We start from the raw sequence: 26,180 nt of genomic DNA, 5'->3' as shown, positions 1-26,180 counted from the left end.
TTGGTTTACAGTGTGATTGAGCTGCTCTGAAGCTCCTGATATTAGAGATACAGTGACAACATTAGGTTTTAGAAGTTCATCATGTAATATTTTATCTTCTTACTTTCTGGTGGTCTGAGGGTTTTCTTGTTCTGTTGGGCCCAACCAATAGAATGAAGATCAGAGGTCACAATATCACACCAGAAGTCTGCAGATCGGTCTTCTCCACATCCATCATATCGCAAAAGCAGCAGTTTGCCGCAAGTGGTGATGATACTGGCAATCCAGTAAGACTGGGGGTCTGTTCCAAGTGGGACTTCTAATTTCATTCCTGGAGACAAACCAGTCTGCATGGATGTGTCAACCTGTTTAAAGCCAGAACAATGAACACAAATGGAAAGAAAAACCTTTTAATACAGACATGCGATGGTCTTCAAAAATGATAAAGGAGAGCTTTCTGCTCAGTTATTCAACACTAAGTGTGCTCCATTTGGAATGAGATGTTAGCATTTATATGTATGCTTAATGTTAGATACAGTGTTCCCTAGGCTTCACAAAATACAGTAGCATGGGAAAAAATAATTTTTTTTAGTACTAATGGTATGATTATATCTTGATTGATCGTGGCTGGCAACGCAGTTATCAAATCTTGCAAGTATAAATCAATGGACATTGTTTTATAATTTCTTTACCTAACCCTACCCTTCTCTGAAGGGGGTTCTCTGGGAGAAAAAAGAAAAAAAAAAAGACGGAGACGTTAATAAATTCCTAAATACCTTGTACGAAATCACATTTGCTTTGTCCAGGGAGGCAATTATTACAGTAACTTGAAGACAGCATGTAGTATAGGTTGTTATCTCCAGGTCGCAGAGCTTCCTACTGCACATGCTCACTGGGACCTGCCCTGCACTAACAGTCTGTCCTAATGTGTCAGTTTTTATGTGTATTGTACTACAGCGATTACCTCCCTGGACAAAATGAGTGCAATTTGTTACATATACGGAATTAAGGAATTTATTAAATATGACAATTTATTATTTTCATATTCCAAGAGAAGTCCCTTTAAAGGAAGTAGGGGTTTCCAGATGATATCTATTTACTACCTGAAAACACCTGAAAATGTTGAGGAACAAGTTTTATTAGTCATTTCAAACATCAATACCATGGGTAGCCATAGTGCATACATAGCCAATTACTAATATAAAAAGTGCTGAAGGCAATAAACAAGAACTTCAAAACTTTACACTTGATTATCAACCCACCTGACCAGAGCGGCAACACCCCTGACCAGAGAGGCAACACCCCTATGAAAAATTAAGGCTTCTTTTCAATAACTTACATGTTTGAAAAAGCTGTGAGGAGCAGTCGTACTCCCAGTCTCTTCTAGATATTCCTCCCAGTTAAATTCTGCCTCTTCAAGACTGAAGTTTTCATCTTTGCCAAAAATAAAAGAAATAAAAATTAGAAAAGTCTGTTACATTATGGTGTCTATTAAATGGCAAAGTAAACACAAAAACATCCACATATTACAGAGATTAAATGTTCGGAAGTTGTGGGTAACCCACGTTTAGGGTTGGACTGGCCCACCAGAGAACTGGAGAATCCTCAGGTGGGCCCTGGCTTCTCCTTCAGGAGAGTTCATAGGGCAAACCTTGCATCTGCTATGGGGTTCTTGAGTGGGGGGAGAAAGCTGGGCCCTCAGAATCAAATCCTCTGGTGGGCCCAATGTTCTTCAGTCTGACACTGCCCTTGTTGCTGGTATTATATCTGATAAAGGAATACAATTGAGGAGGAGTATAAGTGTGGTATATTCGCTACACATTTTGAAGCATTCTTACTTCTTCAGGAGAACGACAGAGCTCCATAGTTCTCCTGAAGTAGGAATACACCACATTTATACTCAACTTTATTCCTCTATCGGATATAAGTAAAATTACCCACAACTTCCGAAGATTCCATTACAACATGGGTTATGTTCATCTGTGGAGCTGCAGCAACTGGGATCCCTCTTTGATACCCATTAGAGTGTGGGGGTCTCACGCAACCGTATAAAAAGGTCAGCAGTACCACCTTTTACCTAACGCTATTGCGCTTCTATTGTTCCCCCGGCCACTTCTTAACATATTACAGAGACATTCATGTGTCGCGAGAATAAAAATAAATAAAAGTTGCTCCAGGTTTCTACTGTATTATATAAAATTGCTGTTTCTATTAAAAAAAAAAAATTGTAATTCATCGATCGTGTAATAAATGTACCATTAGACAGCTATGTACTATATTGCAGCGGGCTTTTCAATAAAAGAAAAAAAACCTAGAAAATAACACAACCACTACTACATACTTATACATTTCTATTGGATAAAAACATTCATACCATAAAATCAATGGGGGGGGGGGGGGGTCACAAGATATCGAAAGTACATCAGATTTTGGGCAAAATGCAGGACAACAGCAGATATAGTGTGTTAAACTTAACATCAGGAATTACTATACACATGAAAAAGGAGTATAACCAAAGAATATATTTAGGGTAGAGAAGTGTATAATAATAAATAATGAAAGACCTAAATAAAGCGAGTTAAACATAAGACACGATAAAGAGTCAATGGCACAAATACACAAACATAGCTGGATCTACAAAAAATAAAAAATAAGAGAAGGAGCCCTCGCTCCAGCATAAGTCCTGCCTGAGTTTTCTCAAGGATTACAATTAAAGTTATTTTTTGGGGGCAATAGATATGAAAAATAAGAATAATTTTATGGTTGCTCCATCTCCCAGAAGACTATGTGCTTAGACTAAAGTGTAAATTTGGAGTGAGAGACTCCCTTTAATAACAAGTCTTCAGACTAAAGGATTAGCGTGGTCTGTACAGCCCATTCTCCTGGAAATCAGTGATCTTCTCACATGGATTTGTACAGACAAAAGTATATCTCTGCAATGGCGATTTTACATATAATTAGTGTAAATGATAGCATAAAGGAAATAAAACATTATGATTGCTTCCATACTTCACCTTCATGGTTTTGCTCCTGGGCGCTCATATCAGCAGGGTGACCGCCGGTGGTTATTGCAGGAATTGCAAGCAGAGATTCTGACATCACTCCAGCACTAAGAGTTCCCATTCACCCAACACTAAAACAAAGAATACATTACACATTAGTGAGCCGTCCAGCACACCGCAGTCAGCTGCCATGTGTTATAGGAACACATTCATCTTCTGCTGCACTTCCTCAGGCGCTGCGTATGTTTAAGAAAGCTATTTAACTACTTATATTACATAAAGGAAGCTGTACGGTTCAGATAGAAGATATCACACATTTTATATCCCAAGATCAGTTTTCCTGGAAGGTTTAGGACGCGTACATATTTTTCTGCACCTACAGGACATATTTAATGTGCATTCATTCTATAAATGGTTATTTGCATATTATGAATTGATAATACATCGGTGGGGGTCCGACTTCTGGGAGCCCAATGAATCCTAAGACTCACAGGCACCTGTGCTAATTTACGGTTTCACTGTGCACACTGGTTCTCCTTGCCGCCAGCAGGGTTGCCAATGTAACTTTTTTTTTGGACAACTTATTTAAAATTCACAGACAGACAATATTTTTTACGGACACATTTGATATAATCGTAATGATGCATTATGGTTAGAAGTGTTTCTTCTACAGCCCATAATTCTGATACGAAGACATCAGCTGCATTCACTGTAACCTGTAAAATGATGATGATTGCAGTCAAAATAATCTGTAAAAGTTTCTTCAGCCTCAAAAAAAAAAAAAACCACACGGACATTTCAAATATTTTTTTACGGACCGATCAAAAAAAGTGACTTATTTTTACAGACTGTCCTGGAATTACTGCATGGTTAGCAACCCTGGTCACCAGCTCTGCGGGGTGGGGAGAGATCAAGTTGTAAATACTCCATTCAATAAAGAGGCACTTAAAAAGTAGTGGCCAACTTCTTTATGATTGCCCCAATCAATGGACCCTGTGCCCCCAAGTATTTTTGTAATTACCTCCTGCTGTCCTCCTTGCCTGTGAGTGGCGCTATCACTGACCGCTCACAGGCATCATGTGACCCCCGGCAACAACCGGCTCGGACGTCACATCAAGTTCCGGCTGCAGCCGGGGGTGACTCAGTGCTGCGTTCCACAGTGAGTGATGGGTTGTGCGCGGGGTTACCCCACACATCACACCCGGCATCCACCGCACTGGGTAACCCAAACCACAGCCCAGCATCCACCGCGGGGAGCGCGTCACGTTTCACTTACCGTAACATCAGTGGTGGATCAGGTGATGCCTGTGAGGGGCACAGGGTCCATCGATTGCCCCAATCATAAAAAGTAGTGGCCAACTCCTTTAAAGCAGTAACCCCAGTCCTACTTGACAGCAAATTAGCAACCCTTTCCAATAAATTCAGGTTAGAGGTCCCTTAGTCCTTAGAAAGATTAGTATAAAATAGGCAATGTGCCAAAATTCAGATGCCCACCATTCAGAAACTCTAGCCTTGGGAAAGGCAATCATCAATTTTAAGATCCCAGAAAAAAAAAAAAAAAAAAAAAAAAAAAAAAGACAAAACACATTTTTAAAAAGATATATTTGTTTGTTCTCCAATTCCTGGCCAGAGGGCAATTTCTTGTTTATTTCTTTTGCTGGTTACCCTGGGAGTGGGGCTGTAAATCAGACACTTTCCTGCAGGTAGTCCTGTGGACACAGCAGTAGTGCAGAGTCCAAATGCCTTAACCTGCACATTATACACACATACATCATGTATGTGTACAAAAAAAACACAAAACTGTTTAATGTAACTTTAAGCGGAAACACTTGGATGATTTTAGCTGTAAAATGATCCTACTACTTTACTGCACTTTCCAACTCTGCTGCATTTCATATTCCACATGATAGCACATTATACCCGAGCGTCCAGAGATCTCAGCTGGGTGACTTTCTTACTTCTAAGCACAGTTGATAGCTTGATGATCCACTGTCAAAACACAAACTATCCAGTTGCCCTCATTCATCAGACTGTAAGCTACATATACTTTAGGCTTCAGAATTAAAAAAAAATAAAATTGACAATGTACATTAAACTCTCCTATTGTTTGAGCTATAATCCCGAATAACAACGCAGAAGGCAGCGATAAACAGAAAAGTAAAAGGAGTTACACCGAGTGTCAACGATTCCACAGAAGTTTCACTAGGATTTCTTCCTTTACATATATTATTGTATATGAAACACAACCCCTAAGCAGGAAACCATACTTAATAATCCTGTACCCTCCATCTATTTCTGGGAAATTTGGGTGACAGTAATTAAGGTCTCTTCACCATAATGATCACTGTTCAGCTTTTCTAGTCCAGAACACCAAAATTTGTCAAGTTGTAGATCATTAGTGGGAGGTTGAAGAGCTACAACTCTTACTTTGTAATTCTTTAAATTTGACCTGTGCAATATGCAGCCTTTTGGACTGTTCCTATCGGGCTCGCAGTCCAGGGCCGCCAAAGGGCTGCAAACAGTGGGATCCCACATCACTCAGCCTCCTCCCTGCATCTCAATTTCACCAGTACCTGCATCCTTGGGATCCTCGGGATGTAGATAGATAACAATGATGAGCCGTCAGAGATAGACTCTTACTGTGGCGCCCCTGAGGGTTCAGTCGCCACAGGGGTACTGCACCTCAGTAGAGGTGTGGCATCTCCTCTTCCAAGTAAGGATGGAGCATCTCTCGGGACACCACTTCACCACTCCTGTCCTGAAGGGGGCCTAAATGCACCAGGGTGCTGCCCCGGCCCGGGATATAGGAGATGGGGGGAACCAAAGATAGGGGGAACCATGTAGTGGGTGAGGGTGGAGGACACATTTTTAGGCTACACTTATTTATATTTAATCTTCAGCCATCTTAAGTTCAAGGTCTTTGATTGTGATCTTCATCGCTGATTGTGGCCTTCCGCTAGAACCTGCAGCCTATTGCAGATACACGGTCCTCGTTCTCTGGCCTTGAGACGAGGAGCGGGTCAGAGTTAACCACTGCCTTTACCCGGTCAAGGTCCTGTCCTAAGAAGGCCTGGAGGGGAGTAGAGGAGACAAGCTCCACAGGCAAAAGGATCCCTGGGGGATACGGACGGAGCGGCATACGCCACCTGTAACTCTCTACCTGCGTTTATCCAGTGGGACCCTGCCTTACACCTAGTTCTAACCACACAAACAGTCAAGTGAAGACTTAGTGGGAGAACTCAACAAGGAGAGGAACACACACCAGAGGGGTCTCGACAGGTGCTCCTGATCTATCTGGAAAGTGCGGGACCCCTTTCCTGGTGGCCGCAGCACGCCGTGAGGAGCAGAGGGAAGCTTTGCGGCTGAAACTTCATCAAGTGAGTAAAATACCCTGCATGACTTCACACTCCGCTTCAGCCAGTTACCGTATATTCCGGCGTATAAGACGACTTTTGAAGACTGAAAAATCTTCTGTCTAGTCTGGGGTCGTCTTATACGCCGGTAATGCTTTTAAACTTTCAGAAATTGACATGCGGGGATACTCTGGGGGTGTTAATAAGCTGCCGTGGCCGTATCCCTGCCATGTCGGAGTTAATATAAGGTGGAGGGAGTTAAAATACGGCGGCGGTAGGTCCAGACAGTCAGCGCTTCTTTGCTGAAACTGACACATCGCTGCGTATTCCCAGCTCCGGACACAGCGCAGGGCTTCTGTGCCGACAGCTTTCACTTGTCACAGAAGCGCTGCGCTGTGTCCGGAGCAGGGAAGTTCGCATCGCTTCTGTGACAATATATGAAAAGCCGGCAATTCAGCAGCGGCATAAGCCGGCACCCGACAATTTAGAATAGAAAGAATAGAGCTTCACACATAGATTAGATAGATAGAAACATGTCAGTCACTTATATATGAAGTACAGTGACAGTGTTGGTTACTGTACTTGTCATTTAGTGTAAAGGATTTATTAAAACAAATAATAGTGTTTTCATGCACCGTCTCTTTAAAAAAGCCGGCCGGCAATTCAGCAGCGGTACCCGACAATTTATAACAGACAGAATAGAGCTTCACACATAGATTAGATAGATAGAAACATGTCAGTTACATATATATGAAGTACAGTGATAGTGTTGGTTACTGTACTTGTCATTTAGTATTAAAATAAAGGATTTATTATTAAAAAAATTGGCGTGGGGTTCCCCTTAATTTTAGGCTCTAGCGGAGGTTAAGCAGACAGCTGGGGCAGATGTTTGAAGCCTGGGAAGGGGGTAATACCCACGGAGCTTCCCAGGCTACTAATATCAGCCCCCAGCTGAATACCTAGTCTTTACTAGCTATTAAAATGGGGGACCCCCCAAAAAAAATGACGTGGGGTCCCCCCTAATTTAATAGCTAGCAAAGGCTAGGCAGACAGCTGGGGGCTGATATTAATAGCCCAGGAAGGGAGCCATGAATATTGGCCCCCTCCCAGGCTAGAAACACCAGCCGTCAGCCGCCCCAGAAATGGCGCATCCATAGGATGCGCCAATTCTGGCACTTAGCCTCGCTCTTCCACGCTGCCCTGGTGCGGTGGCAGGGGGTAATAGGGTTGGGGTTGATGTCAGCTTATAATGCCAGCTGACATCAAGCCCAGGTTAGTAATGGAGAGGCGTCTATAAGACACCCCCATTACTAACCCCATAGTCAAAGTTAAAAAAAACACAAACACCCAGAATAAAGTCCTTTAATTGAAATAAAGACACAATTCTTTATTGTTCTAAATTAAACCATACTTACCGTCACGCCCATTCCAGCTGAAGCCAACGATCTCCTGCAATAAAAGAAAAATAAACCAACCTCATCCTTACCTCTCCATGGTTCCCAGGACAGCTTCAGCTCTGCTACATCGAGATGACAGGCTGGACCGCAGCAGAACGCTGCCATCCAGACTGTCATCCCGCAGACACTGAGAAGCGCAGGCATGCTTGCGCTCCTCAGTGTCTCGCTGTGACGGCATCCAGATGAGCCGACAATGAACTCAGCTCACCTCCTGGACGTCCGTCACTGACAGCGTGGGAAACTTCTACTGCGCATGCGGGGAGCAGGAGAATTTTCCCACGCTGTCAGTGACGTGCATGAGGTGAGCCGAGTTCATTGGACATGATCTCGGCTCATCTGGATGCCGTCACAGTCAGACACTGAGGAGCACAAGCATGCCTGCGCTTCTCAGTGTCTGCCGCATGGCAAGCTGAACGGCAGCGTTCTGCTGCGGTGCAGCCTGTCATGTGAATGTAGCAGAGCTGGACCGGTCCTGGGAACCATGGAAAGGTAAGGATGAGGTTGCTTTATTATTTTACTTTTATTGCAGGAGATCGTTGGCTTCAGCTGGAATGGGCGTGATTGTAAGTATGGTTTAATTTAGAACATTAAAAAATTGTGTCTTTATTTCAATTAAAGGACTTTATTCTGGGTGTTGTGTTTTTTTTAATTACTTTACTAGAAATTCATGGTGGTCATGTCTAATATTGGCGTGACCCCATGAATTTCGGGCTTAGGGCCAGCTGATAATGCCAAGCTGGCCCTAACCCCTTTATTACCCAGTGAGCCACCGCACCAGGGCCCTGGATGAGTTGGGTACAGCGCCAGAAGATGGCGCTTCTATGAACGCGCCATTTTCCGGGGTGGCTGCGGACTGCAATTTGCAGCGGGGGGGGCCCAGAAAGCTTGGGTCTCCCTGCGCTGCAGATTCCAGCCCCCAGCTGCCTAGTTGTACCTGGCTGGACACAAAAATAGGGCGAAGCCCCACGTCTTTTTTTTTTTAAATTATTTCATGAAATAATTAAAAAAAAAAGGGCTTCCCTATATTGTTGTGTCCGGCCAGGTACAAATAGGCAGCTGGTGGTTGGGGGCAGCCCGTTCCTGCCTGCTGTACCTGGCTGGACACAAAAATATGGCGAAGCCCACGTCAACATTTTTGGGAAAAATTAATTACAAAATTAATAATAATTTAGGGACTGCATCTTTATTAACCCCTCAATTGTCATTTAGTGTTAAAATAAAGGATTTTTTAAAAAGAAAATTGGCGTGGGATCCACCATCATTATAGTCTCTAGCGGAGGTTAAGCAGACAGCTGGGGCAGATGTTTGAAGTCTGGGAAGGGGGTAATACCCACGGAGCTTCCCAGGCTACTAATATCAGCCCCCAGCTGAATACCTAGCCTTTACTAGCTATTAGAATGGGGGACCCCCCCAAAAAATGACGTGGGGTCCCCCCTATTTTAATATGTTTATGAGTGACAGTTTTCCTGCTATATACCTGCATGTCATAAGAATTTAAATTAAAAAAGGACCATGTTAAATTCAAATCTGTTTTTTTTTAATTTTTACCGGTGTTTGGTATGCGTTGGAAAAGGGGTAGTCTTATACGGTGAATATATCCTAAACTCTATATTTTAACAGGAAAGTAGGGGGGTCGTCTTATACACCAGGTCGTCTTATACGCCGGAATATACGGTATTTCCTGCGAGGCACTGCACCCACCATCCTACCTCACACTGCCCTGAGGTCCGCTCCGCCTGCGGGGAGCAGTCCCATCTTAGCTGCCTTTAACACCGGCCTCAGTGGACTGAAGCAGCGCTGGTGTCCATCACCGGGAACCGTAGGTGGCGTAGTCGGAAAATTACCACTCAACCCTGAAAGCCCATTAAATCTTTTATGTGATCGCCCTGGGCACGGACCGGGTCCGGGCCAAGACTGCAACCCCGAGTAACCCCATTTCTCAGGGAGGGCCTCACATTACCTCATTCTCTCTTATCAGTATCACCTGGCATCTCCTTTGTAGATTCTTTGCACTACTTCAAGTTGTGCACAAATTTTGGCAACATTTCAAACAGATTTATGCCAGAAAACTGATTTGGAGGGTCCCATGTCTTTAGTAGCAGATTTTACAAAGAATATTAGATGTGACTAATGCATAAGGTCAGATGATTGGAGGAGTCAGGCTAGCATTTATAGAGAAACCATAGTGAGAAATGCATCAAACCCTTTTGTTTAGGAAGAATTCTAACACTTCAAATACACAAATCAACTAAATGCAATTGTGGGGGAGGATTTTATAGCCATCCTGTGTATTTATTTTTAAGTTATAGTTCCATGCAAATACAATTTTTTTGTACAGTATTTCTGCAAAGTGTGAAGTCTAAACATTCCCTGTGCTACACATCCAGCTAGGATCTATTCTTCATCCTAAAGTTGGGGACAACATCTATGAATGCCATTCAGCGTACCTGGCACTCTGAACATACACTCTATATTAAGCATATGGAAGAGGTGACATTTATGGGCAGTGTGTTTTAAATACTTATTATAGGATTTAAAAAAAAAGGGACTGTCAGCAAAGAATGACTGTTCAAACAAAGCACAGGTGATTGGTGCACCATGGAGTGGCCAAACAGAGCTCCTTCCCACACACATTTTCGCTCTACCTCTACCCCCTACTCTTTGATTCACAGCTTTGGCTTAGTCGAGTCATTAAAAAGGCAGAGATGAAAGGGAAACAAGTAGGTGAGAAGGTGCATTGAATCGTTTGGCCACACCAAGGGTGCACCGAATGCCTGTAGTTGGTTTGAACAGTTATCTTGTGCCGTCAGACTCCCTTTAAACGTTTAGGAGTTCAGTGGATTGGTGAGTGATTGATAATTTTTGTATGCATAATCGGGTAAGGCCATTAATTACTGAGCGGAAGAACAGCTACTATTCTCTTAGTAGAGGCTAAGAGATCTGAAGCTCCGTTCCATTCAAAGCATTTACATCCAATAACCACCTGAGCAAATAACAGCTGATCGGTGGGGGTACCAAATGTCGACTACCCACCGATCGAATATTGAGGACCTATCCACAAGATGTCCAGTGAAATTATATTGATGACATTTTTAATACTTAATGGAGGACCCTTCATCTCTGGTCTGCACATAAATATCTTGTGTACAGGTAAGCGTTAAAGAGGACCTGTCACCAGGTCAAAATTGGCCAATTATTGCCCTCATTTCATTCCCTCTGTTGTCCTCAGTATTGTATGTATGTATGTATGTATGTATGTATGTATGTATGTATGTATGTATGTATGTATGTATGTATGTATGTATGTATGTATGTATGTATGTATGTATGTATGTATTTTTTTTTTTTAATCCAACATACAGTCCCAAAGATATGGGACTTATTTAGTGGCAATTATTACCAAGTGATAATGGCTTGGAATGAGGGGACGTGTCTTTAGATACTTCTGCATAATTACTCTGTAACCACTGCCCTCTCAGTAAAGACCATAAAAAGTAGCACCAAATAAAGTTTCATATTTCTGCAACTGTATGCAGGATTTAAAAACAAAGAAAATAGAATAATCAGGAGAGCAGAGGGAATGAAAGAAGAACAAAAACTGGCCAATTTTGACCTGGTGATAGGTTCTCTTTAACAAGGTCATACAAATTAGATGAAGGTGAGCTGAAACCTCCGATTTTGGCTGACCACCCAATATATACGGGACTGTCCTTATTCCCTGATGTCAAATTGTGGTGGAAAGAGGATTTGGGCATGGTAGATTTTAAACATGCCCCATCATTTTCTCTCATGAGAATAAGATTATTCTTCTCTACTTATTGAGGATGCATGCAGCCCAAAAAAAATAATAATAATAATTGTGTGTGTGTGTGGGGGGGGTAATATTTGTTTGACACACGTGTTTTTTTTTTAAAGGAGTACATTATGATTATGGCTTACAGCCAACAAAAACACAAAAGTCATTATCTCAGTAAATTAGAATACTTTATAACAACAGCTTGAAAAATGTTTTTTAAAAATCCGAAATGTTGGCCTACTGAAATGTATGTTCAGTAAATGCACTCAATACTTGGTCGGGGCTCCTTTTGCATCAATTACTGCATCAATGCGGCGTGGCATGGAGGCGATCAGCCTGTGGCACTGCTGAGGTGTTATGGAAGCCCAGGTTGCTTTGATAGCAGCCTTCAGCTCGTCTGCATTGTTGGGTCTGGTGTCTCTCATCTTCCTCTTGACAATACCCCATAGATTCTCTATAATAGATTCTCTATGGGGTTAAGGTCAGGCGAGTTTGCTGCCAATCAAGTACAGTGATACTGTGGTTTGTAAACCAGGTATTGGTACTTTTGGCAGTGTGGACAGGTGCCAAGTCCTGCTGGAGAATGAAATTTCCATCTCCAAAAAGCTTGTCGGCAGAGGGAAGCATGAAGTGCTCTCAAATTTCCTGGTAGACAGCTTCGCTGACTTTGGTGTTGATAAAACACAGTGGACCTCCACCAGCAGATGACATGGCCCCCCAAACCATCACTGATTGTGGAAACTTCACACTAGACCTCAAGCAGCTTGGATTATGGCCTTTCCACTCTTCCTCCAGACTCTGGGACCTTGATATCCAAATGAAATGCAAAATTTACTTTGGATTTACTTAGTGTCAATGACTGCCTTCTGAACATCTGTCAAGTCAGCAGTCTTCCCAATGATTGTGGAGCCTACTGAAACAGACTAAGGGATCTTTTTAAACGCTTCGGAAGCCTTTGCAGGTGTTTTTTGTTAATTATGTTAAATTTACTGAGATAATGACTTTTGTGTTTTTCATTGGCTGTAAGCCATAATCATCAACATTAACAGAAATAAACACTTGAAATAGATCACGGTTTGTAATGACTCTATATAATATACGAGTTTCTCTTTTTGTATTGAAGAACTGAAATAAATTAACTTTTTGATATTATAATTTAGTGAGATGCACCTGTATGTGTACATGACGTCTTTCAGGTAGAATCTGCCTGAAAAAGCCCTGCAAAACCAACATAAAAAAAATAAACAGAGCACAGCAATGTAAAATTGACTTGCTGTGCACATGATCAGTCTTTGGCTACTGCTTTTAATAATTTCAGGGTTAGAAAGTCATGAAGCAGTTAAAAGCAGCATGTGCATTCTTCGGGCGGCTTTCATTAGGAACCTTTAGTGGAAAGTAGCAAGTAAAGATGCCGGCGACTCTAGGCCGCAGTGAAAAAACATCAGCAAAGCCGCCATCAAGCAATTTCAGGAAAAAGACCAACTGGAGTTTTCCTGAAGCAAAGTCGCCCTCCCCCCCCAAAAAAACGGTATGTGCACAGACTAACAACGTAACCCCCATCCCATGAGGACAGTATAGCAAGTTACCTTACCAAAAACACAAAAAGGCTTTCGCTGTGACAACACTACATGCTGCGTTATGTTGCAAATTTGCGCACAATATGCCATGACGCCCGCTGACAAATCACGACTATAAGATACAGGCAGAACCTTGTAAAACCGGAGCTTCAAACTTATCTCTATAACAACCATCAGACTTGTCAACGGAGCTTTGTTCCTGAGACTATTTATTTAGATGGAGCTTTAGTTTTATTGGTACCATCTTGGGGTACAGTCACCGTTTTAAGCAGCTTGTATTCAACTTTTTTTGGGATAGGTGTGACTACAAAAAAAAAAAAACAAACAAACAGGCAATTCTGGCATTACGCTTATTTTTTTCTTGACTTAAAAAAAAAAAAAAAAAAAAACACACATACTGGAATCAGTGTTTCAGGAGAACTTGTGGTAGAATGTCAACCTGACCAACTACTCCCCCTCAACATAGAGCTTCATAAGCACAAACGGTCATCTCCTAGCTCAGTAATGGGAACGTCTGTATTAACGGAAGATAGATTTTATCCGTGAATTGGGAAAGTAAGATAATTCTTTAACACTGCCAAGCGCAACGCCATTCTTAATGAATTGGCCCCTTGGTGAATGTATAAATTTGCTAGTGACTTTCAATGAGGCCAGGACTTTGCAGCGAGGTGTGGCTTGTGATGGCTGCATTCCACAATTTGCTTTCTTTCACTTTTCATTACAACTGCAATACCTATACAAGTCAATATAAATGTTGTAACAGTCATGATCACGCCGCTTGCTGGATGGCAGTGCGCTCCTAATGATTGACAGTTCGGGCTAACCGTTCAGCCATGTCACTGACCTAAACTGTGCGCTCTCCATGCTGCTAGAGTCTCTGAGCAACCTGCGATGCTGCAGAGACACCGACAACTTCAGAACAGTAGGGAACGGAAAAAAAAAAAAAAAGGTATTCACCTTGCAGGAAGAACAATTCAGTGTGAAAACCCCATTTATTCACATAGGAACCCAGGTAGACCTTGTTTGGTCAGGGTGGGGTGCAAGGAGTATAGGAACACACCAGGCTGGTATCCAGGTCAGAAATGGAAGAAGAGTCCATGAGGACCGAGCTCCAACACCAATGGGGAAATATTATAACAATTTATATTGTGCAATTAAAAACATGTTGAGAAAAAGCAAAGAGATGAAAAAGAATAAGGATCAATAAGTTTATGTATTTTGGGTTAGCAACCCAGCTATGAGTAAGGATTGCTAACCCAAAACGCATAAACTTGTCAATCCTTAATCTTTATACTTTTTCTCACCATGTTGTAAAGATTCAGTATATCCTGTGGTTTTAATCATTTCAATCCTCTGCTCTTTCTGGGATTTTCAGTCCAGTGGGTGGTCCTATCAGTGACTGAAAGCTTTCTATGTATAAGGGTGCACACAGAGACAGCTGTCAGTCACAGTTTTGACATGAAGGCTTAGGGATTCAATTCAGGCAGCACTCTGGGCAAGCGAGCTGTCAATCAAGCTAAGGGGTGGTGCGCAGCATGTTGATTGAGGGGAACGGACGCTGTACTGAGCCTTTGTGATCACCAAGTCCCACAGAAGCATTGGCAATGTTATTATTTATGTATAACACATAGCTGTGTGTAGCAGGCAAAAGAGAACATAGTAATTTGTCCAGCCCTACGTATTCAAGAGGTTGCCAAAATAACCATTGGGGGTTTCCAGGTGTCAGACCCCCACCTATCCGCTATGTTCACCTCTGAAAACAGAGCCAAGCTACAGTCCTCCGGCACTACACAGTGAGGGCGTCGTTAATTAGTTACATCTGAAAAATTTGAGCGTCAATTGTCAGGACCCCCCCCCCAATCCCACGTTAATTCTGTATTATACACTTAGTTCATCAAAATCCTAAACTCAGACAACCCCTTAATTCCTAATATTGTGTGCATCAGGTGTCAGCAACCTGCAGCACTCCATGCAGCAGCTGTAGTTTAACAGCTGTAGGTTGCGGATGCCTGGTGTACATAGTGATATTTTAGGGGAATCTGTATCATATCATAGTTAAACAATAAAGTTTCAATCTCAACCAACAATATGAGAACACTTGTCAATCAATATGTAATTGAGGAGATATTAAGGATACAGATAAGCTCCTACACTATTTTTCTTCCTGATCAAGTAAATAATCAAACCATGCAGCAGTATATATTTATATAGAAACACTTGACAAAGCAAAGCCGTTAGATATTGATAAAACTAGAATTTACAGCATACAACAATCTGAATGATTGAGGGTTTTTTTTTTGTGAGAAAAGGGAAGGAAGGAATCGACCCGCACAAAGCTAGTATTTCACTAACTGCGGTGACAGACATTTATCTGGCTGTGGCCATCATTAGTCTTTTTTTAGCTAATTCCATAAAGACAATTTCAATGTACACAATCTGCACTTCACTATTGCACTGGAGTACAACTGCACATAAATTTACCAACATTTCAAAAAGTCAAATCCTACCTCAGTAATCTGCGTCTGCTGCACAGTAAGTTGAGCGAACGTGCTCATTTAACGTGCTATCCAAGCACGCTTGGTCTTATCCGAGTATTTTCGGCTAATATGTATGACTTTCTGTGGTTGCATGTTTTCCAGCGGTAGACAGACACAACACATTCGGGCATTGACTGCTTGTTAGCCAATCCACGCATGTGTTGCGTCTGTCTACCGCCGGAAAACATGCAACCGCAGAGAGTCATACATATTAGCTGAAGATACTTGGATAAGCATGCTCACTTAGCAAAAAAAATGTGTCCCCCACCCATGAATGTTGCGTATGTGCAGGACAAACTCCCTAACACAGCTGGTCAGACTGACAAGCCATGGCTGGAAGGGGGAAGGAAGAAGGAGCCAATGGAGAGGTGCTCGTGCTTTCTGTCAGCAATTCAGGGCTGAGCAAGGTCTTCATGCTCTCAAATTCCAAGCAGAGACTGAAGTATTATTGGTGGCAAAAGGTACACAACTCACCATGAATAAGACAAACGGGAGTCGCCATGCTCCATCCTAGTTCTGCCCATTTTGATGGAGCTGGCGGAAACTGGCGTGGAAATGGCAAAAAAAAAAAAAAAAAAAGTTCTTGCACAACCTTGCACACAAAAAAAAAAAAAAAAAAAAAAAAAAAAAAAAAAAAAAGGGTTTGCTTTACTTTTAAGTCACCTGTATTGCAGTATATAGCTAAAGTGATGGTCTCCTATGATGTCCTACCAGTAGTTGGACTTCACTAGTAGCAGAATTGCAGCCATGGGGCTAGGGCGCCCAGAATGGTGCACCCCAAGACCGGACGCCTTATATGTCGCCAACTTGCTATCATAGAATCATAGAATCATAGAATGGTAGAGTTGGAAGGGACCTCCTGGGTCATCTGGTCCAACCCCCTGCTCAAAGCAGGATTCACTAGATCATCTCAGACAGATGTCTGTCCAGCCTCTGTTTGAAGACGTCCATTGAAGGGGAACTCACCACCTCTCGTGGCAGCCTGTTCCACTCATTAATCACCCTAACTGTCAAAAAGTTTTTTCTAATATCTAATCTGTGTCTCCTCCCATTTAGTTTCATCCCATTGCTTCTAGTCTTTCCTTGTGCAAATGAGAATAAAGATGATCCTTCTACAATGTGACAGCCCTTGACATATTTGTAGACAGCTATTAAGTCTCCTCTCAGTCTTCTTTTTTGCAAGCTAAACATTCCCAAATCCTGCAACCGTTCCTCATAGGACATGGTTTGCAGACCAGTCACCATTCTGGTCGCTCTTCTCTGAACTTGCTCCAGTTTGTCTATGTCTTTTTTAAAATGTGGTGCCCAAAACTGTACACAGTATTCCAGATGAGGTCTGACCAAAGAGGAGTAAATGACCGATCATTTAAGAGGTTAACTGCAGCAATCAGAGCTTAGCTTCGCTCAGATCATAGCAGATATGCAAGAGCAGGTACCTGCCACATATGGTTCGGGCTCAGCTTTTGAGCCGGCTCCACACACCTGTACCCAATATGCACCATACATGTATGGCAGATGTTAGGAAGGGGATAAATACATTTATTATTGGACTGCTAGGCCGGTTTCACACGTCCTGATTTTTCTGGTACAGGACCGCAGATATCCATGTGTGGCAACCGTGTGCCGCATCAGCTTGACACGCACCGGCGCCTGGGAATAAGCGTACAGTTCAGCGCTTGGGAATAGCGCTGGATGCTGAACGCTGCCCTCATCATTGTCCGCTGCTTGCAATGTGATCAGCACAAGCAATGGACAATGTTGGGAGTAGTAGTATTCTGCTCCCGCAGTGTCAATGTGTAAAAATAAGAATAAAATAATAAAATCCATATACTCACCTGTCCGGAGATGTCCCCCACTGTAATCCTCTGACGCCAGGGAGAATGTGCCGCTCCAGCAAGCGGGGCCCTGCACTGAGCTCACTGAGTGACAGGACAAAGCTCCTGAGCTCAGCACAGTTCTGGGGCCCGCTCATTCTCCCCGACTCCTCAGCGTCAGAGGATTAAAGTGGGTGACATCTCCAGACAGGTGAGTATAAGGATTTTATTTTATTCTTATTTTTACACAGGGACACTGCGGGAAAAGACACTACTACTCCCAACATTGTCTCTTGTTCGTGCTGATCACAGCGCGAGCAAGGGACAAAGATGAGGGCAACGTTCAGCACCCGGCACTTGGGAACAGCGCTAACTGTACACCGATTCTCAGGCCCCCGTATGTGTCGCACTGATGTCATCCGTGTGTTCAGCAAGGGACATTTTGCGGACCGAGCGTGTAAATAACGGACATGTCAGCATGTGGAGCACAGAGACACACAGTCAGTGCAAACACACTGACATGTGAGCAGACTTATAGATTTGAATGGGTCTGCGTGTGTCAGTGTTTCCAGTACGTGTGTAAACTATCACCACACGTACTGGACACACAGACGTGTGAAAGAGGCCTTATGTGTAGAGATTAGCGGATCGCTTTGCAGGACCCCGGTCCAGCGGCCAAGTCAGTTTTCCATGGCCAATGGACGGGAGCCTTGTGAGCATCCTACCTGCCAGCATCCCTGGCTCCTCTTTTGATTAGTCAGCCTAGTGTGGCCTCATTGTTGCAGCATGCCACACACACACACACACACACACACACACACACACACACGTCACGTCACGCTGGCTAATCAAGAGGAGCCCCGGATGCTGGCAAGTAGAAGGAGGTTCGCAGGGCTCCCACCCAGCGACCATGGAAAATTGACTAGGCCACTGTTTTGGTAATTTCCTGTTACTTAGCTTTGCTAAAACTAAACTCATGTGCAGATTACATGCATTTTTAGTACGTTTCTCCTGCAGATTTTCCTCATCTCATTCAAGTCTATGGGGAAAATCTGCAAATAAAAAGCATATTTACTGCAAAACAAATTGCAGATTTCAGAAACACATCAGAGATCAGCGTAAAATAGAAAGCACAGTGGGGATGAGATTTAGAGAAATCCCATACATTTTTCTTTAAAGAAGTTGTCCACTACTTTGATATTGATGCCCTATCAGTAGGCACCCCCGCCGATCAGCTGTCATCAGTGCCGGCGGCGGGTCCTTACCTGTGGAGCTGGCCGTCGGGGTGTACTGCACATCCGTCTCCAATTGAATTGTATGGGAGGCGGATGTGCAGTACACCGCGGCAGCCGAGCACCGCAGGTAGGGACCTCCGGCCGATGGAAACCGCCGCCGATAACAGCTGATCGGCGGGAGTCGAACCCTGGATGATCATACATTGATGCCCATGGATAGGGCATCAATGTGAGAGTAGTGGACATCCCCTTTAAGGGTATGTGAACACACGTTGCGTTTTGCTGCAGATTTTTATTTAAATTTTCAGCTGCGTCTGGCAGTACTAGCAAAGTCTATGAGAAACCAGAATTCACTGTTCCCATATGTTGCTTTTTGTTTGCTGCGTATTTTCAGTGATTAGAAAAACGCTGAAAGAAGTGACATGTCACTTTCACCCATAGGAAGTAATGGGGGTGGGGAGGGAGATGAAAAAACGCTACAAATACGCAGCAAAAACGCACCTGCGTATTTTGCTGCGTATTTGCAGCGTTTTTGATGGCAAAATAGAATGGGAGTCTCCCCCACCCCCCCCACACACACAACTTTATGTGCATTACTAAACAGAGACAGAAGGACAGTGAAAAAAACGCTGCAAATACGTAGCAAAAACGCAGCTAATCTCCAGCCAGAGTAAAGTTATCAGCAGATTTCATTCAGATGTGTGTTCACATACCCTAACTGTAATATACTGTGTTTTTGATTAACGAAATATGCAGCATCAAAAACGCAACAAATACTTGTGGGAACATGGCCATAGGCTGTCAAGTTCAGATCAGGAGACCTGCGACCAGGCTGCGAAACATGGAATGAGGGACCTGACAATCAAAAAAGTTATATTAATTTGTATTGGGGGAAAAACTTGCTGTTAATACATTAAGTTTTTTTTAATGGCTTTTAAATGATTGAGTTTTTCAAGGACAAAACAGAAAAGAAAAAAAAAAAAAAACACTATAGTAACATGTACATTTTGGTGTTTTCCTCTAATTAGATGCTCAATACCTTTATTGTAAAGTCAATAGGAAGTTTAACAAAACGCTCAGGCGATTGTCTTTTATTGGCAATTTCGAGACATTCCTACAAAAAAAAAAAAAAAATAATCCACTGTAGGAAATATCCAAAAAAGACCACACAATTCAGTTTTACAGAACTCTAGGGAAAAGAAGAGATTCGTGAAGAATCTTCTGCTTGAACAATTATTGGCAGCATTTTCTTGGTCCCCATAAAATATATTCAATTTATAATGTGTGTTTTTTCCTATCATTTTTTCAGCAGTATTTTATATATGTATATATTTTTTTAAGTAATTTGATAAATTTGTTTTATTTGATTTCTTTGGTTGCAGATTTAACATGAGATGTGATTCATGAATCGAGGTTCCTTTTAGGTTACATTTCCATGATGACGATTTGGTGAGTTTTGATGTAACAGATTTTCTGCAGCATATCTGAAACTATTATGTAAATTAGGTTACTCGTGTTTTTGAGCTAGTTTTTTTACACTGCAGTATTTATCTATTCTTTTTGGTATATCATGCTTTAAAAAGGGGGTGGTCCGACATACAAAGTAATTAACATCCTAAATAGCTATCCATTTAATACAATTAATCTAAACCAATATACTTGAATTAAAATTCATTATCACTTTCAGGGGGCGGCGCTGGTCTTTGCCTGCAAGGTATTGATACTGACAATGCGCTCTGGTGCTGGCTCCTTATTGCTGATCTGAGCCGGCAGCATAGAGTGCACTGTCATGCACATCGCACAGTGAGCAGGGACTAGCCCAATCCTGAAATAAGTGTCACTGACGCAGGCAGAGTAATAAAGGAAAAATTGAAAGCAGTTTAGATAATGTTAGGGAAGGATAGAGAATTTTTAATTCAAGCATATTAGAAAATAGTTGATTATGGCATTAGATAGATAGGGAATTAGGATGAAAATTACTTTGTATGTCGGCACACCCTTTTAAGTAAAGCAGCTTTATTTTTGATAATTCCTGGTATTTGGCTTTGATCAAACTATCAATGTAGTCATGTGCAGATCACATAAGTATTTAGTGCGTTTTCATAGTGGAAACGCATGAGATATTACCTGCAGATTTTCTGCATATAATGCGATGCTGTGGGGAAAACCTGCACATAAAACCACGTGCTCACAAGAGAAATTGACATGTTGCGGATTTGAAACAAGAACCACATGTCAATTTACGTTTGCTTTTTTTATTTTGTCAGAAAATGTCATGAGGATTACAACGGCTGTGCTCCCACAAAGAGTTTTGAAACTTCATATTACAGTTCCAGCAAAGTTGATGGGATTTATAGAAATCTCATGCCCACTGGTTTTTTTTGATTGTTTTTGTTTTTTAAGTCGGCATGTTAATGAATTTATTAACTTTGCTGGAAGTATATTATGAAGTGTCAAAAACCTGTCGTTTTTTTAACTGTAAAAAAAAAAAGAAATTAAAAAATTCAAATTATTCTGTCACCATTTTATTAGACCTGTAATGTTCCCTTTTCTCTATCAATGGAGCTGTATAATAGCCCGTTTTTGCATGGAGAGCCAAGATTTTCAGGGTAAAAAACACCATTTTGATTGCTTCTTTTTGCCTATTTTGTGGATTTGCGGAGACCGAAAAACCGCAATTCCAGGGTAATCTATTATTCTCCATTTAATGGCTTTTGCCATATGGGTTAAATACATTTTATATTTTGATAGATTAGATTTTTCTTTATGGACAGCACCCAGACCGAAAATACGATGTGAACATAGCCATACCCAAGTTGCTCTTTTTAAACTTTTCGAGAAAACCTTTTAACTTGTTAGTGTCATTCACTGTATATATGTGCAGGAGCTGTACGGAGTGGGCTCAGGAACTAAACACTTAAAAAGCGTGTGCCAGCTGTGTTATACAGCTGACCCCCTCCTGTAACTGCTATGATCAGAGCTAGTAACCAAGGCATTTTGGGGTTAGGCTGAAAGGTAGCTTCTGTCACCCCACTGACCCATCAAAACTCGATCAATGGTTTGTCATGGCCTACTGAAGTGTCTGCCATCTTTTGTACCTTCTCTTTTATATTGTGGAACCAGAAAGAAATAATATATAAGATTGCCCAAATCTCCTAGCTGCAGACATCACTCAGGCCCCAGGTATACAAAAAGTGCCAAGAGAACGTGCACTAGGTGTCCATGGCAACCGACCAGGTGACTAACGGGAAAATGAAAAGCGGAATGTTATCGGTTGCCATGGAGAACTTGTACTCCCTTTACTTTTTATAGATGAGGGTCAGCTGTCCGGCATGAGCTGTGACAATCCTGTGGTCATTTAATTTTTATGAATATACAGTTAGTAGATTTTAACAAAAAAAAAGGGAGTTCACGGGTTTAAGAAAAAGCTCACAAACCAGATTAATAAATATGATACAGATAGTAGCTATGTCGATGCTTTATGCCTCATAACTTGGACATCGCTGAGAATAAGAGTGTAACATTATTCAATACAAAACATATGCAGAGAAATCTCTTAAGACGACCCATCGAAAAGTGGTCTTCAAAGACAATGGCTGGTGGGAATAATGTATGACGAGGCTGGAAATATGTCACAGGAAGCCGGATCTGAAAAAACAGTATTCTTTGAAACTGTCAGTTTTTTGGAGAGGTTTTAATGTACTGGAAAAAATATATATTTTTACGCAACAATTTTTCCCTGTCACCACTGCAGGAGGGGAAAAAATATATATGTATCGCACATGTGTTTTTAATATGTTTCCGAAGCGGAAACGCATCAAAAATGCATTTAATCCGCTCTTAACTATAGCAATAAAGTTTTATACCTGCACGTATAAAAAACAAAGCAGCTTTGTTTAAAACATGACACCGAAAAGACAAAAAATGCATGTAAAAAAAAAAAAGCACAAGTAACCTAATCTACTTAATAGATGCAGAAAATCTGCAACATTAAAAACTCGCCAAGGGCTCATAATGGGAACGAATCAACAGAAAATTACCTGTTTAAATTAGTTTTTTTATGTGAAATATATTCTTAAAGATGTTCATTTTTCAAAAAAAAAAAAAAATTCTGAAATCTTGCAGTTTTCACATTGGCCACATGAGCGTAAGCAGCAATAGACTGACTTAGCCCCTACTTCGTTGTATTGCAGTATTTAATATGCCTGCTCTCATGAGAGCAAGTGAGCGATATCACTTATTGTGAATGGAGGACCATGTGTTATCTGCTGTATATGTATTGTAATAAGAAAAACTTCTAAAGTTTTCTGCTAATAACACAGGAAGTGCAAGTCTAAAATTAGGCTCAGTGGCCATTGTGAAAACTGCAAGATTTCTGTAAATAATGATATGCGTCTCCCCCGTAAACCCGCACCGTGGGTCAGTTTACGCAGCGTTAAAAAGAAACAGTGGGCATGGGATTTCTATAAATCCCATCTACTGTGCTTGCAATGTAGAACGCAGCGAAAATACACCGCTATTCCTGATCGTGGGCAAGTAACCTAAAAGTTGTAATATTTTTATGCCTCAAATAGCAGAGAATATGGTAAATTAGCAAACAATTTATAGTCATCTGGTAAAACCTGGGGCTGCGATTTTGGTTGTCCTGTGGTGGCAACCAGATACACGTGACCATTTCAGCCACAGTGAGCGCTGAGGACAGTGATTGCCTGCAGCGTTCATGTATGCCTTAGGCCTCATTCAAACGTCAGTTTTTCACAGATAACTCTTGTGCCTATGACAGTCTATGAGGATGTTCACATGTCAGATTTTTTCCTTGGACCGAATGATCCATGCAATCATGTCTGCTATTGATTCAAGTGTTTAATCAAAATCGGCAATGCAAGGCTATGGGTCCATGAAATCAATCTGACAGCACTCACATGAAATCTTCGGCCTGTCCGTTTTTCACAAACTCATAAAAATAGAGACTTTTTTTTTCTCTCTCATCAGTGGAAAAAAAAACTGATGACAATCACTGATTAAATTTAGTCCATTTTTAGTCGTTCATCAAAAAAAATTGACGGGTGAATGAGGCGTTAGTGGAACATGATGAATGCAGAACAGTTAACCAAGTCCGGCCAGCAGTTTTTCCAAGTGAATATAAAATGTTTTAATCACAATGCAAAAATGTCAGAATTTTTTTTTTTTATTTATTTATTTTTTTTAACTCCTGAACAAACCCTTTATCCAAAGACTAATGCAATTGTTCATTATTGGGCAGCAAGAAATCTATTTAAAGCTTACCTGTCGTTTCAAGTGAATTCTTAAAACTAGTGTAAATAGGAACATTATTTCTGCCCAACATAGGACGTCTCTCACATTAGCGTGTAAATCGGACGAGTGCAATGCAAGAAGTCAATGAGCCAGTACTGATCAGAAAATTTTTCCTCAGCTGGATTTGGCGTGAGAAAATAAATAAATCAAAAATCACAATATGCTGCGAGTGGCCGTGTATATTAGAAGAGACTCGCCAATGCAAGTCAATGGATGAAAGAAAAAATGGACGGCACATGGACCATGCGCATGCCGTCCAATTTTTAAGCACACATCTCAAAAGGAACCAAGAAATTTCATCAGCCAAGTACAGTAAATTCACAGCCAGAACTGAGAGTAGATATATAATTTCACAACCCCCCCTACATATTATACTATATAAACTTGCTTCCTTTAGTGCCACATGAAAAGGCACTAACTGGTGTTTATCTTTAAGCTAATAAATAGAAAGCACCACATGGGGTCCCCCCTATTTTATGCAACCAGCAAAGGTAAAGCAGACAGCTGCATGCTTATATTATCAAGCGGAGAAGGTCCCTGGTTGTTGGGTCCTTCCCAGCCTAAAAATACCAGCCTGCAGATACCCCTGAATTTGTGCATCACATTAGACCGATTGCCCTGGTGCGGTGGCAATTGGGGTAATGGTAGTTGGGTTTGATGTCAGCTGTGATTTGTCCAACCCCGGGGTTAGCAATGGAAAGGTGTCTATCAGACATTCCCATGTATTCATTTATTTGGTTAAACAAACCTAAACAGCTGTAAAATAAACCCCACATGAAAAGCACTAAAGGGTGGTAGTTTATGGTAAGTAGGGGGTTGTAAAATTATATATCTACAGGACATCTATCTATTCATCCTATTATATATCTAATATCTTTCTATATGATTGCTTTATTTTTGCCAACTAGATTTAAATTTACAGCCAGTATTATAGTATGTAATAGATGATGTTAAAACACGTCATACAGATGCTAGGCGAGAAAAAAAAGAAAATGCATTAACATGACCAAAAGGTAAACCATATGGATTCCACTCGTCCAACTTTTCGGGATGAACATAGGAGCGATTTTTAATACGCTGATGTGAGCGAACCCTAATGCCTGATTCACAAATCAGTATTTTGTATGCCAAAACCAGGAGAGGAACTCACAGAGAAAAACTATAAGGGTATGTGCATACGATCGGGAGTTGCTGCGGGTTTGACGCTGCGAGTTACACAGCGTCAAACCCGCAGAGTCCAGATGTTGTTAAAGCATAGTGGATGGGATTTGTAGAAATCCCATGTCCACTATGCGTCCCCGTGCAGCTGCGGCTCACCCATGGACACGGACATGAGAGTCTTTCTCCGGCAGGTCTGCATGCAGGCTATCCCCATAGACTAACCTCTATGAGGAAAGTCCGCAGGTAAAAAAATAAAAAATATGGTGCCACTCATTTGCATAAAATGATCGGAAGCTGCAGCTGGCTATTCCGCTGTGTCGGGCCGTAAGCAGCTCCGGACACTATGCACATACCCCAATATAGAAAACTGTAAATGATCTTGTAAATAATAGCTGCTGCAAAAGATAGATTCATCGCGGGAACGTTGCTTAAAGTAGTTGTCCCGCAATTACAAGTTATCAACGACCAACAAAATAAATGATTAGTTTGAACATTGAGGATTCCCCCCACTAGGACCCCACTGATCACAATAGCTCGAGTCCTTTGTCTCTAATTTGAATGAAGTAGCTCTTGCACCCGAGTGCTGTCACTCCATTCCCCTAGGGGCTTTGAGTGAGAATTTTTCTACAGATTTAGCTGCTGATTTCAACCCTTTGAAGATTTTGGAGCTGACTGGCAATACAATCAGTTGCAAAACCCTTTTTTCATGCACTTACCTGTACTTTGAGATCCATGCCAAAATCCACAACAAACTGAAAACATGCATCAAGTCTAACCTCCGCGATCTTAACTTTCAACATGCTTATCGGGCTGAGAAAAAGAACGGTGCAGTCACTCAACTGGGCTGCAAACTGCTGAATCGTGCAATGCGCACACTGTCATGGTTATACTGTATTCCACATGCGAGAGAGCGGTCACATGACCGCATGTATGCGATCGGTACAATCGGAGGC

General features: G+C 41.7%; 1 protein-coding gene across 2 annotated transcripts in view; it reads right to left on the bottom strand.

The window, feature by feature from the left end:
* SFMBT1 (Scm like with four mbt domains 1) overlaps positions 1-26,180 on the bottom strand; it is a 97,969-nt gene that overhangs the window by 64,449 nt on the left and 7,340 nt on the right. For both annotated transcript variants that reach the window (XM_073644360.1, XM_073644361.1), the window contains exons 2-4: positions 2,994-3,112; positions 1,319-1,413; positions 104-344 (exon numbers count right to left, since the gene is read on the bottom strand). In XM_073644360.1, coding sequence (XP_073500461.1) covers positions 104-344; positions 1,319-1,413; positions 2,994-3,102 — 445 coding nt within the window. In that variant the 5' untranslated portion in view covers positions 3,103-3,112. The remainder of the gene's footprint in view (positions 1-103; positions 345-1,318; positions 1,414-2,993; positions 3,113-26,180) is intronic.

Source organism: Phyllobates terribilis, unplaced genomic scaffold (genome assembly GCF_046119375.1).
Source record: "Phyllobates terribilis strain yellow unplaced genomic scaffold, ASM4611937v1 Scaffold_8__6_contigs__length_399053987, whole genome shotgun sequence".
Classification (NCBI taxonomy): domain Eukaryota; kingdom Metazoa; phylum Chordata; class Amphibia; order Anura; family Dendrobatidae; genus Phyllobates; species Phyllobates terribilis.
Note: the sequence above shows the minus strand (reverse complement) of the source record. Positions and strands in the feature narration are given on the sequence as shown.